This window comes from Vigna radiata, chromosome 7 (assembly GCF_000741045.1).
Source record: "Vigna radiata var. radiata cultivar VC1973A chromosome 7, Vradiata_ver6, whole genome shotgun sequence".
NCBI classification, from domain to species: domain Eukaryota; kingdom Viridiplantae; phylum Streptophyta; class Magnoliopsida; order Fabales; family Fabaceae; genus Vigna; species Vigna radiata.
In genome coordinates this window covers 47193848-47209846 of record NC_028357.1, presented here as the reverse complement: position 1 = coordinate 47209846, position 15999 = coordinate 47193848, and the positions used below count along the sequence as shown (strand labels likewise).

The 15999-nt window shown below is 33.0% G+C and overlaps 2 protein-coding genes and 1 long non-coding RNA gene across 9 annotated transcripts; 2 read left to right on the top strand and 1 right to left on the bottom strand.

The window, feature by feature from the left end:
• Positions 1 to 2333: 2333 nt before the first annotated feature.
• On the top strand, positions 2334 to 10436 carry LOC106769038. 7 transcript variants are annotated; one of them, XR_002668851.1, is made up of 5 exons: positions 2334 to 3054; positions 7635 to 7691; positions 7929 to 8213; positions 8372 to 8597; positions 8789 to 10436. XR_002668851.1 is itself a non-coding variant. In XM_022783999.1 (2 exons), the coding sequence occupies exon 1, from the start codon at positions 2466 to 2468 to the stop codon at positions 3048 to 3050; it is 585 nt and encodes a 194-aa protein (XP_022639720.1). In that variant the 5' UTR covers positions 2334 to 2465; the 3' UTR covers positions 3051 to 3054; positions 7635 to 7916. The 7 variants fall into 7 exon arrangements, 2 of the variants coding, with proteins under 2 accessions (XP_022639720.1, XP_022639719.1); XR_002668850.1 differs by lacking the exon at positions 7635 to 7691 and having other exon boundaries at positions 8789 to 10435; XR_002668852.1 differs by lacking the exon at positions 7635 to 7691 and having other exon boundaries at positions 8369 to 8597; positions 8789 to 10435.
• A 491-nt stretch (positions 10437 to 10927) lies between these two features.
• Positions 10928 to 11896, bottom strand: LOC106767398 (glutathione S-transferase U25). The gene is made up of 2 exons (XM_014652277.2): positions 11509 to 11896; positions 10928 to 11444 (listed from the first exon to the last, which is right to left on the bottom strand). Exons 1-2 carry the CDS (start codon positions 11827 to 11829, stop codon positions 11106 to 11108), a joined length of 660 nt encoding a protein of 219 aa, XP_014507763.1. The 5' UTR covers positions 11830 to 11896; the 3' UTR covers positions 10928 to 11105.
• Positions 11897 to 12341: 445 nt separating this feature from the next.
• LOC111242082 lies at positions 12342 to 14685 on the top strand. The gene is made up of 3 exons (XR_002668855.1): positions 12342 to 12536; positions 12611 to 12683; positions 14415 to 14685. It is a non-coding gene; the product is annotated as an uncharacterized LOC111242082 (long non-coding RNA).
• Positions 14686 to 15999: the final 1314 nt, after the last annotated feature.

Genomic DNA, 15999 nt, shown 5'->3' with positions numbered 1-15999 from the left:
TAATTTAATCTTTGTAATTGTACTGGGAAAAATGGGGTTTAAATTGTCATTTGAGTCTGACAAGACTATAATGACAACAAATAATGTTTTTGTGAGGAAATGATATTATGATTAAGGTCTCTTTGTACTCAAAATTTCTGAAATTTTGAATAAATCTTGTTATTTTGCTTATATTATTGATTCATATTATACGTGGCATGCTATATTAGGATATGTGAATTCCTTATATGTTATGAAATTACAGTTATCAGAATTAATTAATATGCGTGATGATGAGTAATAAATGTGATATATGTGTAAAACCTAAAATAACAAAGAAAACTTATTATTTTGTAGATCGTCAAACTAAATTGACAGGGTTAATTCATATTGATATAATTTATTTCAAATTGTAGAAAAAGAAATGTCAAGTTTCTCAACCAATAGGGGGGGGGGGGTTAAATTGGTTTCCCTTAATAAAAATAAGTTCTTTTAAAATCTTTTTGAATTTTTTTGATATTCCTTGGAATGCAATTAACAATGAATGAAATCAAAGTAAGAGTGTAGGAGAAAGAAATAAACACCAAGATTAATACTGGTTCGTCTCACCTGCCTACGTCGAGTGTTCTTTCAATCAACCTTAGATTGAAAAGATACCACTATAATGATTGAGTTCTTACAAGTAAGATGCAGAGACAACCTTCTTAATGTACTTTCCTCACAACTCCAAATCACTTATAGCACCCAGAAAGAGCAATCCTCTTTTTTTACACCCTTAGAGACACCCTTAGTTACTAGAACTTCTTTAAGCTCTCTTCCTAGCTGCACTAACAAGGAACAACAATCACACTTTATTGCAACTGAAAATTGATCTGGTACAATACACCTTGATGTGCAGAAAGTGATAAGCTAGGTGAGCTCTTCGATTCTTCAAAGAATCTTGATGAAATCTCCGAATGTATGAATTCTTGATTCTTCAATGCATATATTTATAAAAATATCAGTATAGATACATTCTAATCGATTATCTTAATAATGTAACCACTTAGGCAATTCATTCTCCTATACCAAATTTACATTTTTCATATTTTAACATATTAAATGGAGCGCATAATTGATTAAGCAATTAATACAAGTCATAGCACTTAAAATTATGACTTATTAACAAACAAGTTTTCAATCAACATACATTTTAACCAATTAGAGAAATAACATAATCCGTTCAGTATCATATTTAAGCAAATTTTGAAAAAAAATTTATTCAAATCACGTAAATACATTTAGTAAACAAATACAGGTATAACCACGAGTTTTAATCGATTATACCCATAATCTAATCAATTAAGATTTGTTATTTTATCACAATTAAACATATACTTAAATATGATAAATCTAACCGATTATATAATAAATATAATTAATTAATTCATACAGAAATCTAATATACAAAATGTTTCAATGAAATATTCATATTCACGAATATATATCACAAATAATTGAAGCACATATATAATCAAACAACAATTTGATGCTAAGATGTACCAAACTTATAAAACATTAATGTTGTCATAATGATATAGATAATATAAATAATTTAATGATGCTAATTTTTTTCATCCTAAATAAAGTCATAATGATTACATAGCATCATAAGAAAAGAATATTAAAGAGACAATTAATCATAACTCACATCATTAAATAATCTTTCCAACTCATGCATTAAGTTAAATTTTTGTGTTATTATTACTTATGAAAAAGGAAATTTTATTTTGATTTTTTAAATCTATTTAAAAAATTTCAACACACAGTAGAAAAATTATGTTTTATTCTCATTTTAAAATTTTTCAAGACTCCCGTTACTAGACGACAGTGTAAAATATTTACTGAAAGTGTTACATTGCCAAGTAGTTCAAGCTGTCATTTTTTTTTTCACAATTAAATAATTACGAGTATTTTATAAAACAATTTTTAAGTGACAAAATAAAAACACATTTTTCTCTAAAGTTAAATCTTTGAAAAATTTCATATAGTTTTCCTAAATTATTATTTTTTAATATACAAATAAGTTATCTTTTATCTTGTAAATAAATTCTTTTTTTTTTCTCTTATAACCCGTTAGGATGAATTTGGTGCAAAAAAGTGTTAGCTTGTGTTGAGTTTAAAGAATTAAACTCAGTTTAAGGAGAAAATTCAATTTCATATTTTGTTAGATTGTAAAATATTTGCACATTAATGTAATATAAACTATAGTTAATGATGATTTAAATCAACAATTAACCCTATATTTTAACAATTTTAGATAGAATAAAGAAATCATAATGATTAAGCTAACAGGAAGAGATTAAAAAGAAAAGAAAACAGTTGGTGAAAGAATCCCTTAGTAGTTCCCACCATTTTCCCAATCCCAGTTCTTTTCAGTGTTGAATTTCTAGGGTTACCGTTGGAACTGGACACGTCCGTACGGAGGTTATCTCTCCGTCTCCGCCATGAACTCCCGGCAAGCCTCTCCGTCGAACTGCGACATCTGTGGTGCCACACAAACCCTATCTCTCACCATCCACAATATCCGCCACCGCGCTCACACCCGTCGCTACTGCACTAACTGTGTCCTCAAGCAGCACCCTGGCCTCTTCTGCCCTATCTGCTTCGACCTCCACGAAGACTCTCTGCTCGCTCCGCACCACCGCCTCATGTGCGTCCGCTGCCCCTCCATCGCCCACCGATCCTGTGTCTTCCCCTCCACCACCGCTGCTGAGTCCACACCACCTTTCTTTTGTCCTATTTGTCTTGACGCCAACTTCACCTTCTTTAGTCCTCCCGACCGCAAAACTGGAGCAGTAGATGTCCAATCCGCCAAGGTCCTTGTCGCTGCTGCACGGATCGCGGCCCTCTCCATGAGCAAGGCTGCTGCGGCAGCACGCTTCGATGCGGAGCGCCGTGCTAGGGAGGCAGCTGTGGCCAGGAAGAGGGCCAAGGAGGCCCTGGAACATCTCGCGGAGATCCTTGCACGGGAGCAAGACGAAGAACTGAACGGGGATGTTTCTGCTGGTGGACGGCGGCGCGGCGCCTAATAGTGTACTTCTTCGTCCAATCCATTGCTATTAAACATTGCAATAAGATTTGGAATGATGAATTGGTTGTTGTTATGGTGTTGTGGAATTGATTCTTGTGGGTTTTTTGGGTAGGGTTAGTTTGTGGGGTGACTGGTTGCATCATTGGAATATTGAAATATCAAACAATGTTACCTGTGTTTTACCAAATTCAAATGCAGTCAATGCATGCCATGTTGTGATACTTACGATAATATGATGCAACAATCTGTCATTTCAAAAGTGAATAATTGGATATTAGCTGTATGTTGTATGGAATGGATGTGCTCTTGTGTAGTTGATCTATCTTTATCAATTTGCTTCACCAGTAGTTGTGTCTGGTTGCCTCCATTTTGTGGACATGTTGTAGTAGTAGATAATATTTCCACCATAGTTACTCCTTGCCTTGAATTCTGATTGAATAGAAGAGGAAAATCTTTCTTATACCTTTTCTCAATAGGATTCAAGATTTCCATGTTTTTTTTGTTCCTTTTTCTCTTTTCTGGTCACAGTTTTGGTGGTAGTACATGCATAAACGAAAAAAGAATGTTGGTTAGGCAGCTATTGACAGTTTAGATTAATCTGTCGGGTAGCTTCCTGTATGCAATGGATGGCTGATTTACTTTATATAAAGACTGAAATGATAACCTAGAAGTGCAGTGCACAGTTTCTTGCATAAGTGTCTTGAATCCTACTTCCCTTGTCCGTGGGAATGGATCCCTTGAAAGAAACACAATAGGTTTCTTGACATAATAAGATCAATCCAAATCAGTGGGAGTGATGGAGAGAGGATATATAATGCATAAGTTTTCAACTTATTTCTTGCCTTCATTGAAAACATGAGTCGATGAACTTGGAATATTGCCTTTTGAAAGGCCAGGTATATAAAATTGTTTACCACCATTTGCTGACTTTTTAATAAAGATAATTTCAACCATTCATTTTGTTTTTCTTATCTTCAAACTGCTGTATTTCAGCGAGTTCCTCTTTTGGTTCAACTGCTTGTTTATCCATCTGCTTTCTTGTGGTTGTGGTAGACACTAGATACTATCACCCCCTGTTGTTAGGATACATAATGAGAGACGAATAAGGAAGGCTGCTAATCCATTATTACATTAATTAGTTGGACCAGTTAGCTAGTTAGTTTGATTGTAAATAGGGACTTAGATTTGGCGAGAGTTTTTTTTGTAAATTTTTTCAAGTGAAAAGGAGGAGTGATCCTTTGTGGAGGAGAAATCCCTTGAAGAGAATTCTATTTTCCATTTCTGTTCTGCTCCTCAATAAGGTTCTGTTCTTTTAATTTCTTTCTATCCATCTTTCATGTTTTTTTCTCCCAATTTCTATTAATTAGTCTGATATACCGAGTCCAAATTCAGGAAGAAAGAAGATGGATGAAGCATTACAAAAATTAACCTGAGCATAGTGTCCAACTTTGATCTTTAGAATCACATATCTTAGAAATAATGATGGTAGTGAAGGACCTGTTCAGGATCTTGATCTTTAGAGTCACGTGTCTTGGAAATAATGATGGTAGACTGGGGAAAGAATCTTGAAACCACCTCAACTTTGAGAGGAAATAATTGCTTGTTTATTTTTTTTTATGTTGTTTAAATTAAAATGTAATTAATAATTTAGTAAATAATTTATTCATAAAAGCTAGTGTAGCATATTGCTCACAGGTTTCCGGAAACCTGATGAAGTCATACAAATATGGAGATGATATTAAAATTTTAAACTTGAATCCAAACAAAAGTGGGAAGAGTCAAAGTGGTTAGGGAGGTGGGTGAAAATACATGCTATAGAAGAGCTTGATGACGGGGACAACAACTCAAAATCTTGCGATAATGCGTATCCTCAGGAGAGTAAAACAATCCCAACAACAAAGAAGGCAACTCAGGCTCAAAATGGGTGGATGCAGAACAAAGAAGATAGGTGGGGTCTTGAGAATGGAATTACCCTATTTGGTGGCATTGATTCATTCCAACCCTGCAATATTGTTGAGAAGTGCCTTAGTCTCCCGAACCTACCCAATACATTTCATTGAGTCAAAGATAGAATGAACTGTTTCCCTTGTATGGGAAATTTTGGCGAGTCATTTGAGAATTGATTATTATTGAACCTTATTCCTGCCTCCCCCATGTTTATCCTTCATAATTATATAATTTTTTCTTCTTCTGCTAGATATTTGTTGCTATCTTTCCCTTCAATTCTTATTATGTCCCTGGTACAATACTGTGTCTCATAGTAAAAAGGAAAGGTTTACTAATCCTTGAAATGTTGTTTCTGGTTCTATAAAAAATAGAAATCCATTGGAAACTATTGGTGGTGTTAACCATTAGCACTCATTTGTGTTTGTATCTCAAAAAGTTTATTTGCTGGAGGATGAAAGAAGAACTTGGAAAGATGGAGAGAGCAAATTTACACTGGAATCAGGTAATAATGGATCCTCCATCGTGGAAAAGGAAAATCAGAACAACAAATAAAAACAGAAAGCATTGCTGGAAGGACGGAGCAAGCTGCTAATCCATTTGCAAATTTTCATATTTGTTTGGAAATTTCTTAAAGAGGCAGTGTACTTTATGCTGAATAGAAATTATGATAAGAACTTTGAGAGAACCAGACCACAAAAGCCAGCTACTGTAGTTGAAAAGAGATCCCACTGTTCAAGGCGACCCCATACTAAAATTGTAATTGAATCCTAACATCTTTCTATGTTTAGCAGCCCCAACTAGTTAAGCGCGAACTTTTTGACCAGTCTTGGGTGAACACTCCAACGCCAACACCACCACTCTGCTCAAGTTGCTTATTCGTTATTGAGAGGCCATGTGCTTACTGTTTGATAGAAATTATGAAAAGAATCTGGAGAGAACAACACCACATAAGCTAGTTGTTGTAGTTGAAGAGCCAGGGCCTTATAAACACCACACTAAACATGCAATTGGAATTTGGATCTTGACATTCCACTACGCTCTCTAGCCTTGGTGCCCATGCGGGCTAGCTGTGCACTAACCCTTTGACTAGTGTTTGGTGGACACTGCAATGCCAGTCACCTTGCCAACTTTGCCCATTTTTTAGTTGAGAGAAGTGGTTGAAATGTTCTGGTACTGATTGATGGATCTGGTATCAATATGATGAGAAAGAACATTTCTGTATTGAATAAAACCAGGGAGAAGCCCCCAGGAAGTAATGCATGATTCCAGATATTTAGTGAGGTGTGGACCCACTTCTTACTTCAGTTTCTTAATCACCAAAAGTCCCATCAATCCATTTACAGTCATTCCTATTTTATAGGCAACTACTTATCTACAGTTTATAACTGTAACCCATCCTTAATGGGCCTAATTAGGTGCATGCCCCATTCACCTTTTTTCTACGACTAACCTGCTTGATCACAGGTCTGCTATCTGTTGTAAATACGTGATTAGCATTAATTTAGGACAGAATGTTTCCTGCGCAAATCTTTCAAACTGATAGCCTGTATTTGAATTAGCCAATATTAGTAGATTAAATTAGTATATCAGTGCTTGTATTTCATATCTATGAATAATATTTGAAACTTCATTCCTTTTCAACTTGGTATTAGAAGCCATAGCCCACTTTTGTTGATTCTGGGGTTTGTGGAAGGGGATTTCTATTGTTTTCATAGTTTTCTTCATGTATCGTTTGGTCCAATAGACATGTGTGAAGCGGGGTGTTAAAAATGTCCTCATTGCGTACTTTATATACTTGTTGGGGAACTTCACTTAATTAATGTCAATTGATTTTAAGATGAAACCTAGGAACTATCAAATTAAGTGCCAAATATTGTCTTAAGTCAGATGCTAATCCAAAGAAACCTTGAAAATTAGCATTACGGTCACATCAAAGGCAGTAGTAGCACATATTGCAAAGTGCATATATACTCTGCCTCTTTACTTCAGCTCTAACAACTAAATCTATTAACAAAAGCATTGGTAAAGGTACTTTGCCTCTTTACAAAACATACCTAGCATTTGCCAAAAAAATTAAGCCATTAATGTTAATGAATAATGATCCAACCATACCTAGCATTTGCCATAAAAGCATGACGAATCATTCACTAAGAACAATAAGCTAAATTTTCAAAACATTGATTTAATATTATATTTCATTTCTTTCGATTTTCTTCTGTTGGAATGGGAAATTTTGTTATTATAGATCAAACTACAGGGTGTGATTTTGAATGTTATATTGGGCTTGTTTATCATTACAATAGGCTAGTTATTGGATGTGATTCCACAATATGGCCACCATTTGCCAAAAAAGCATAAAGAACATAAGCTAAAATTTCAAAACATTCATTTAATGTTATATTTCATTTGTTTTAATTTTCTTCTGTTGAAGTGTGACATGTTTTCTTAATATAGGTCAAACTACTGGGTGTGATTTTTGAATATTCATATATTAGCATTGTTTATCAAGCCTAGTGACTTACTCTTTAAACTATTAAATACATAAATTGATTGAGGGTTTATAATGCATTTTTCGCCACAATTTCTCTCCTTAATCTGTTCATGGGTGCTGTTAATATTTAATCTGTTCTTCCAGATGAGAAATTCACCATGTAAAACAAATAACATGTAAGAGAAACTTACATCTCAGAAGGTAGATACATTACAACCCTTGCCTTTTCAATTTCCTTTCTACAAGACGTTTATTTTTCCTTTATACTTGTTTCAACCCTACATTTTTATGTCTGTCATTTGCTATGCCATTTAGACTTTAGAGGTAAATAATAATGGGCTTTTTATCATTTTACATCCTTTGCTCTAGTTAATGTCCTTGTACCTGCCAATAATGGAAGTTGTACTGTATGTCTTATGCCCAAGTCTTATTCCACAGCTCCAACATCATAAATTGTGTTCAATTTTGGTGAACAAAAGTCAGGACAAGACGTATTTCGGAATATCAGTAGTCGTATTTTCTATAGCTACAGCAACATTATGTTTGGCAAAAAACTTGTCTATTTTCTTCAATAGCTACAGCAACTTATGCTGCATGTTATTGAAGTGGTAGAGCAGACCTGTAGAAAGGGACATAAAGTTGGTTGGGATCTGTAGGCACTGTCTCTCAGTCAACTGTTATATGTACTACAATTCAATTAAACCCATCAGAATCACAAACAAGGTTCATCTTTTTATCTTTTTTTCTTGTTGATCCGTATTTGTTGCTTTTTTTTTTTAAAACAAAATTCGTTAAGATTGAAGAGATAAATATATCATGTAAAAAAGGAAGAAGTATGTACAAGTAACATACAACGAAGGTCTAATAATAACCATTAGCAGAACTCCACAAAGAAGCTACGTGAACTACACAATCCCGAATGAATTCAAGAGTCAAACAATGACCAGTAAAGATTCCCGCATTTCTTTCTGACCCAATTCACTAGATAATTGCGAATTGAGAGCTGCACACAGGAACTACTTGGGCCAAATCCTCTAAAATTGACGTGTGGGCACTGCTAGAATTGTGCAAATTATTTTCATGATTCTCCTGTTTTCACCTGAACAGGTACACGACTTTTTCAATCTTTCCTGATGGTTTAAAATTTCGTTGTTACTAATAGTCCTCCTTGCCTATTGGGTACTTGAAAATTATTTGTACTAATGTTCAATGTCTGAGAAGATTCAAATAAAGAAACACCTTTGCATAACTTTTGGCATTTGATTTACTCTGACGTAATGTTTTCATGTACTTGGCAGCAACACTTGGCATCTGTTGTACAGTGTGTCATAAAAAAGGACTGGTTCAGGAACCTTTTGCATAGATGCCTTTGTTCCGGTAGAAGTTCCCCTAATTTTTTCTCTCTAGCATCTTTGTGCTCTGGAGGACACTGGACTTAGTATTTGCTAAATAAACCATGACTTCTGCGACACGAAGGATGGATCTGTTGGACGAAAAACTTGAATGAATGGAAGCCTGAACTGAGAGCAGAATTTTTTTTTTCTAGCATGGATAACAAATTGGTGCACGCGTAGGACAGAATAGAAAGGTTGGAGGTCAACTGGACGAAGAGGCTTCAGCGTGTAATTAAGAATGTATTGGAACAAAAGGTCGAAGATGAGAATTTCAACAAGAGGGGGAATTTCTGCAAGATTAAATTAGAGTCAGATTGCGATCTGCATGGCTTGGATGAGTATCTGATGGTAGTTAAGAAAGCACATATTTGAGCCTTAGACGGGGGAAATACCCTGTGGGATGGAACTTTGATTTGCAGAATACAATGCTGATGTGAGGATTAAGTTGGCCAAGTTGAGTTTGAAGAATAAAACCATAACTGGGCAACATTTAAAAGAGCCTCCGTTGCAAGGTTTGTACAAAGGTTGAAAATCCATTTGAAAATGCCATAGGAGCTTTTGAATCTGTATCCTATCAAGTAAGAAAACTACTGAACGAGCAGTCGCTTGGTATCCATTAGTGTCTGTGGGCCTGATTTAGATCCTTGGCTTCTACGAATTCTGATGAAGGTTATCGAGGCAATAGCAGTCTTTGCTCAGTAAAGATCAAGGAGGCTGATCGTCCCAGAGGTTTAGGGAGGGTTAATAAGGATGTAAAGCAAGTTTAGAATACATAAGCAGTTAATCTTCATGCGCAATATTATGGGAAGATTACTATCAGGTCACCTCTCAATCGACTCAAATTTGTTTTTGCACTGTAAGCTCGAATCTTAGGACCCATTTTTTCATCATTTTGTCTGTATTTTACACAATGTTTCAATGTAATTGTTTCCTCCTTAATTTTTTTTTGACTGAGCTTATTTTTAGAATGAGATATGACTATACAAGATTGTTTGCTATGGAACACTTGCATGATAATGGGTAACTCTGGATTAGCATGACATTTAATCTTAAAGTTTTTCCATCAGATAATGCCCAGGTTTGTAGTATCCCCCTTTGGCCGAAGACACATGTCTGGCTTCCGAACCAAGTTAATTTATAAATGGGGATATTATCATCAAAGATCCGTCAATGTTTTGGTTCTTTACTTTTAATTAGTATGGTGATTTATTTAGTTTTATATGCCGCAAATTATGTTTGTACTTTCTATTGATGCCTATTACCTCCGATTTTCCACAAATTGTCGGAGATTACAAATCAGTCTTCACTTTCATCAGAGATGGTAAGTGTTGCAGGGCTCTTTGTTGATTTTTTTTTATCTTGGGAGCATTTGACTCGGAGTTTGATTGACTATAGCAATCTGCCAAATAGATTTACTGAAGCTGCCTAATCACAGAATTTTTTGGGGTCATTGTTTCCAGAAAATGAAAAGGTTTACATGATTTGTGAAAATCAGCAGTTGTATCCCTCGGAATTTGTCATTGGCCCTCTTACATTGTAAATAGTGTAATATTTTATGAATATGATTCGTTTCATTCTTCTAGCAAGGGAAAACAGCTAGATATACCAATACTATGGAAGGATATGTACGGGCGAGTTTCTTGATAAAATATTTTAGAAAAAGAAATAGAAAAGAAAAAAATTGGAATTTACTTTTTTATAAATTAAAATTCGTGTATGTAAAACTTCTACATAAATTTTTAAAATGTCGATTTTTTAGCTTGTGTATAAATAAATTTTAATTTATGAAAATTTTTCATGGTTTTTTTTTTTTCTCTTCTAGAAAAAAAAATTAGGAAGAAAACTCATCCAAGTTCCTAATAAATAATAGAAGCGAACAGTGGCTGGGAAAAACAAAGCAAATCTAACAAATGGAAACGAAAACTGTCCATGACAGGGTAAGATTTTTTATTTTGAGAAAATACTTTTTTTTTAATTCATGTTCACTATTTAGTCGTTTTTCATTTTCATTGTTTATACATGCATTGAATTGTAGCCAAAGATTTTACGTATATTTGGACATATAAAAAGAGTAGCATTCGTATAAAAAAAACAAAGGAGAAATGCAAAGATATTTTAAACAGCTAAGCCAAAGCGACTAGCTGAATTCAGTTGAGTTTATTGCATAATTATTTTGGCTAAGCAGCATTTTATCATTGTTCTTAATTGGTCTCTGTATCTCTCAGTCCACCCCAATTTTCTTCCTATATCTGAGAACAAAGTCACAGACATCCTTCTCATCAGAAACAAATTTAGACACAGTTTCTTTGACCAAACATCTGTTTGCCCAAGAAGTGAGTTTTGGAAAGTTGAGCTTGAAGTTCCCAATTTTCTCATAAATAGAGAACCATTTGTAAAAGGGAATGAGAGCAATATCAACAAACCCAAATGTGTGACCTCCAAAATATGGCATGTCCCCAAGAGCCTCTTCCAATTGCTTCAAATTCTCTACTAACTCCTTCTTATCTTCCTCATGTTCACCTTTCTTCCCAGTCCATATCCTCTTTGCAACTTCATGCACCTGCATATCTCGTTGTCAGAAAATAAAAACTGATTGATTATTGAAAAATAAAAAGTGAGGTTACCTTATTGTCAACAAAATGAGCCCAGAACCTGGCTTGAGCTCTCTGATAGGGATGAGTGGGCAAAAGAGGAGTCCTATCTCTCCAAATCTCATCAATATATTCAACAATTATTAGAGATTCAGATATTGGCTTACCATTGTGGATAAGAACAGGAACCTTTTTGTAAACAGGATTCATTTCCAGAAGCAGTTCACTCTTTGTGTTTTCCAGATCTTCTTCCCTGTTCTCAAACTCAACACCTTTCTCTGCTAAAGCAATCTTCACTCTTACACAGAACATACTCAGATTGAAATCCAACAACACAACCTCATCATTCCCCATTCTCAAACACTCTTTCACCACATTCACATCCTCTTTACACCTTTCAATTTATACACTAAGCTACTTCTCTCTCACTTCATACATTTATTTTTTTAAGAAAACATTTATTGTCATTTAATACATATTTAATTATTTTATATCAATAATTAATAATTATTTAAAACCACATGTAACATAACGCTTAAGAAATTTAAAGTAATTAATATATTCATGAAAATATTGTCATATATATAAAAGATTACTTTTTTTAGACTTTTGTTTTTTATTTCTATCCTTTAAATAATTTTTTAAATTAAAGTAATTATTTTGTTAATTCTTATTAAAATAATTATTTTTAAAATTGATATTTTATTTGATTAAATTTTAGTAATTTTAACTATTTTTTAAAATTTAAATAATTATCAATAATAATATAAGGACCTGAAAATAAGCCAAGGACTGATGGGTCTTATGTTTAGGCATTCCAGTCCATAAAGATTAAGGGCATATGACCTTAGAAGGGGTTCTTTTCCAAAAGTCAAATTCTTCATTTGTTGCTTTTTCATTCTCTCTCTAAAACTTAGGTCTTCCAGTTTCCCTAAACTTAGCTCTGTCTTCTCTCTAAAATCCCAGCTCATTGAACCCATTAAATTTTGATTTAAAGGTGCTCTAGCGTTCACCTCACCAAGGGCTCCATTTTGAACCGATCATTTTCCTCATCCTTCCCGGTAAGTGGTTCTCTACTGTTTCTCCATTTCCTTAAAGTGTGCTATGTGTCTGTCCCTTTTCGTTCGATCTGTAGGTTCTGTCAAGCTCCGTTCTGTGTGGAGGGTGCTATTAGGGCGTCTTCAATTAGCTTATTTTGAGAAACCCAGGTAAGGGGAACTAATTATTTTGTGTGGATTTATTTTATAAAATATGTGCATATTGGATTTGAAGTTGATGTATTGTTTGAATTACATTTCTCACTGTTTCATATATTTATTGAGTATGAATCTGTTTCAGCGTTTCATGTGTGGCTAAGCTTATAATATGATGTTCTGTTGGAATTGTTTGTTGTTGTCTTATGTAATTGATCTTGGTATGAGCTTGATTGCGTAAAGGAGGAGCCTGTGATTTATTTCCTGTGCATTGGTTGATGAATCTAATATGTTTTTGAATGAGTTATCGACTGTGATTGATGATGTCCTGTAAAGGATTTGGGTGAGACTTTAATTAGCATCGTTTGGGGTAGTACTTGGATGCATGGGTACTGTTTTAGAGTACTGTGAGAGCGGGATAAAATATAAAAATTGGACGTTTAAGGTTTAGAGCACAACAAACTATTTTAGGTAACATACATAAATTAATTAAAACTGGTTGAGAGCCTTTCTTTGTTGGGAGGATAGAGGGGACTTAAAAACTTGAGTTGACACATCCTGATCATAGAGCAACGCTGGCCTGGTCCAGTACGTTGTGACTAGTCATATGTGTTGGCGTCGAAGGTGAGTCTGATGCATCAGACATCTGAACCCTCTCCGGTGACCAATTGGGTAGGAAAAGAGTGTTGGAAAGGAAAATGTCTCAGGTAATGGTAATTAGCTAGATAAATTAGCAAACAGGAACTATTTTAGGGTGTAAAAAGGATGAGAAAAAGGTAAAATCTCCACTGTAATAATACTTAGTGTAGTATGAAATATTAAAGATGTAACAATATATATATATATATATATATATATATATATATATATATATATATATATATATATATATATATATACTTTTATGAATCTATCAAAAGCATAAGGTGTAAGTTGTTTTCTTTTTTTTATTTATTATTTTATTCATTATATTAAATTTGTAGTGATAAATTTGTTTTAGTTTTCAAAGATTATGATATTATTATTTTCACATATAATCATGATTTTTATCAATTTCTGTTTGGTCTATATTATTGATTGGTAATAACATGACAGTATTGTTTATTTGAGATGATTGGAAGTGGTTGTGGAGGATGTTCTCATACATATGACTTTCTTTAAAGCTTAAACACATGGTTTGATTATAATTCAAAGGTATATGAATTAGGAAAGAAATAAACATGGTTTCAAGGTTATTGGTGGTGGTTTAATTGTAAAATCTCTCGGTGAGATTCTTAGTGTTTTAGAATGAAAGTAGGAGCTCAGTCTTGGAGGTCTTCTTGACACTCCAATGGTCTTTCTTCTCACGTACAGAAGATTGAACCATGTGGTGAGGAGTAGCAGGAGATCTTAGTCTTGGAGGCTTCCATCATGCTCCAAGGCGTGGAACAGACTAACCTCGTGAGTGTGGCGGGCGGGGGAGCCCAAGGCGGTAGAGCCCAAGGCGATAGAGCCTAAGTATCACAAGCCACCACGGGTGCATGACCCGCTATAGCTCGACTATCATTCTAAAGTCCGGACGAGTCAAGTCTAGTATTTAACATGATAGGATGAATGTTTTATCTTGTTTTCTTTAAATTAATATATTGTATGTACATGTTCTTAATTGTATGCTTTTTATATAATTAGCTCACCCTTGCTTGTTTGTGTTTGTGCTATGTGGTATGTTTTTTCTTTTGCGATGATCATCTACTTGGATGGGAGCAGACATCGAGGAGGATACTCTGGAAACAACTCTTGATGGGGACGACAGTGCTGTAGCTTAGATTTGCTAGCTTTTATTTCCATGAGCTCATATTATTTTGAAGAACTTTAGTGCATTTAAAGTTTTAAATTCTCTGTATTTTAAGGGAGAAACTCTAGTACTCCAAGTTTCCAAATTGTACTGTTTAAGGATGACTGTAATCCTTATATACTTAAGTACATCTCTAACTGCTTTCTAGTATTGTATGTGATGACGTCTTATTTTATATGCATGACGTATATCATTGGGATGTCACAAATAAAGCTATATGAATTATTTATATTTACAATTATAATTATAATAATAATGATTTTATTATTTTCTCTTATAAAAAAAAACTACAGGCACGTGTTTTCATTACTAATATATTTTTTTGATAAGTTATATAAAATCTCTATTAACAATATTCTTTTTATCTCATTCATATATCAACTTTTGTATTGTTCAAAATAGAACTCTTTGTTATGTTTTACAGAGCATATCCGATGGTACTTTTGCATAATATAACTTGTTTGAAGAAAAAAATATCTCAATTCATCAAGATGGATTGATCATAGTGTAATTTGTTCAATTGTAAATTTATAACATATTATATGGTATATATCCCTTTTCTTTTTTTTCTGTTGCAATTTAGTTTGTTAATCCTGCACCTGTTGGCATGTGAAGAGCAGACAATCCAACTAGATAATTATTAAAATAGTATTAAAAATATAGCAATTATTTTTAAAAATGTAAAAGTATTCAATTATTTATTTCATTGTATTAACTATTTTTTATCCATTAAAGATGTACAATTGTCCTATTAAAAAATATAAAAAAGTTACCAGATAGTAGTTTCATCTGTTTTGCATAAATAATACTTAAATTACATTTTTTAAATATTTTATGTTATTAAAAAAATTATTCATTTAAAAAATATCTGTTAGGAAGTAAAAAGCATTAAAAAAATATAGCAATTAATGTTATATTAACTGTCATCATTTATTTATTTTTAAATCAAACTTTATAAATTTTACATTTATGATGCTAAGTAAAATGTCATTGAGAAGCGTAATATCAATGACATTAATGTTTCTTTTAAAAAGATGTTAACCTTAATGTTTTATACCTATTATTTTATATGAAATAAATAGAATTATTTTAATACAGTAGTTGTGTAATTTTTTTATTTTATCTAACTCTTTTTTTTGTTAACATGTACAAATTATTTAATAAAATGATCATATTGAAATTCTAAAAACAATGATAAACAAATATTAACATATAAAAAATAATGGAAATGAAAAGTTAAAACAACTCAAATCTTTACTTAAATAAACTACTTTCTCAAGATTTTTTTTTTTTTTAAATTGTGTCAAAACGCATACAAATTAATGTGAATCTTATATTACTAGTACTATATTGTTTTCTTTTGTGTTTTTTTAATGTATATTCAGTTATGGAATGATTATTTTTATTTATTTTATCTCTGCATATTTATCTCATTTAATTTATCTCCTGTTATCTCTATTTATTAATTTCATTTCAATTATCTTTGGTTATCTATTG

Bases quoted from the DNA above. Each gene is read 5' to 3' on its own strand.
- LOC106769038 (XM_022783998.1), top strand. From the start codon at position 2,466: ATGAACTCCCGGCAAGCCTCTCCGTCGAACTGCGACATCTGTGGTGCC.
- LOC106767398 (XM_014652277.2), bottom strand. From the start codon at position 11,829: ATGGGGAATGATGAGGTTGTGTTGTTGGATTTCAATCTGAGTATGTTC. The intron at 11,445-11,508 runs GTAACCTCACTT...CGAGATATGCAG, and splicing joins CTCATTTTGTTGACAATAAG to GTGCATGAAGTTGCAAAGAG.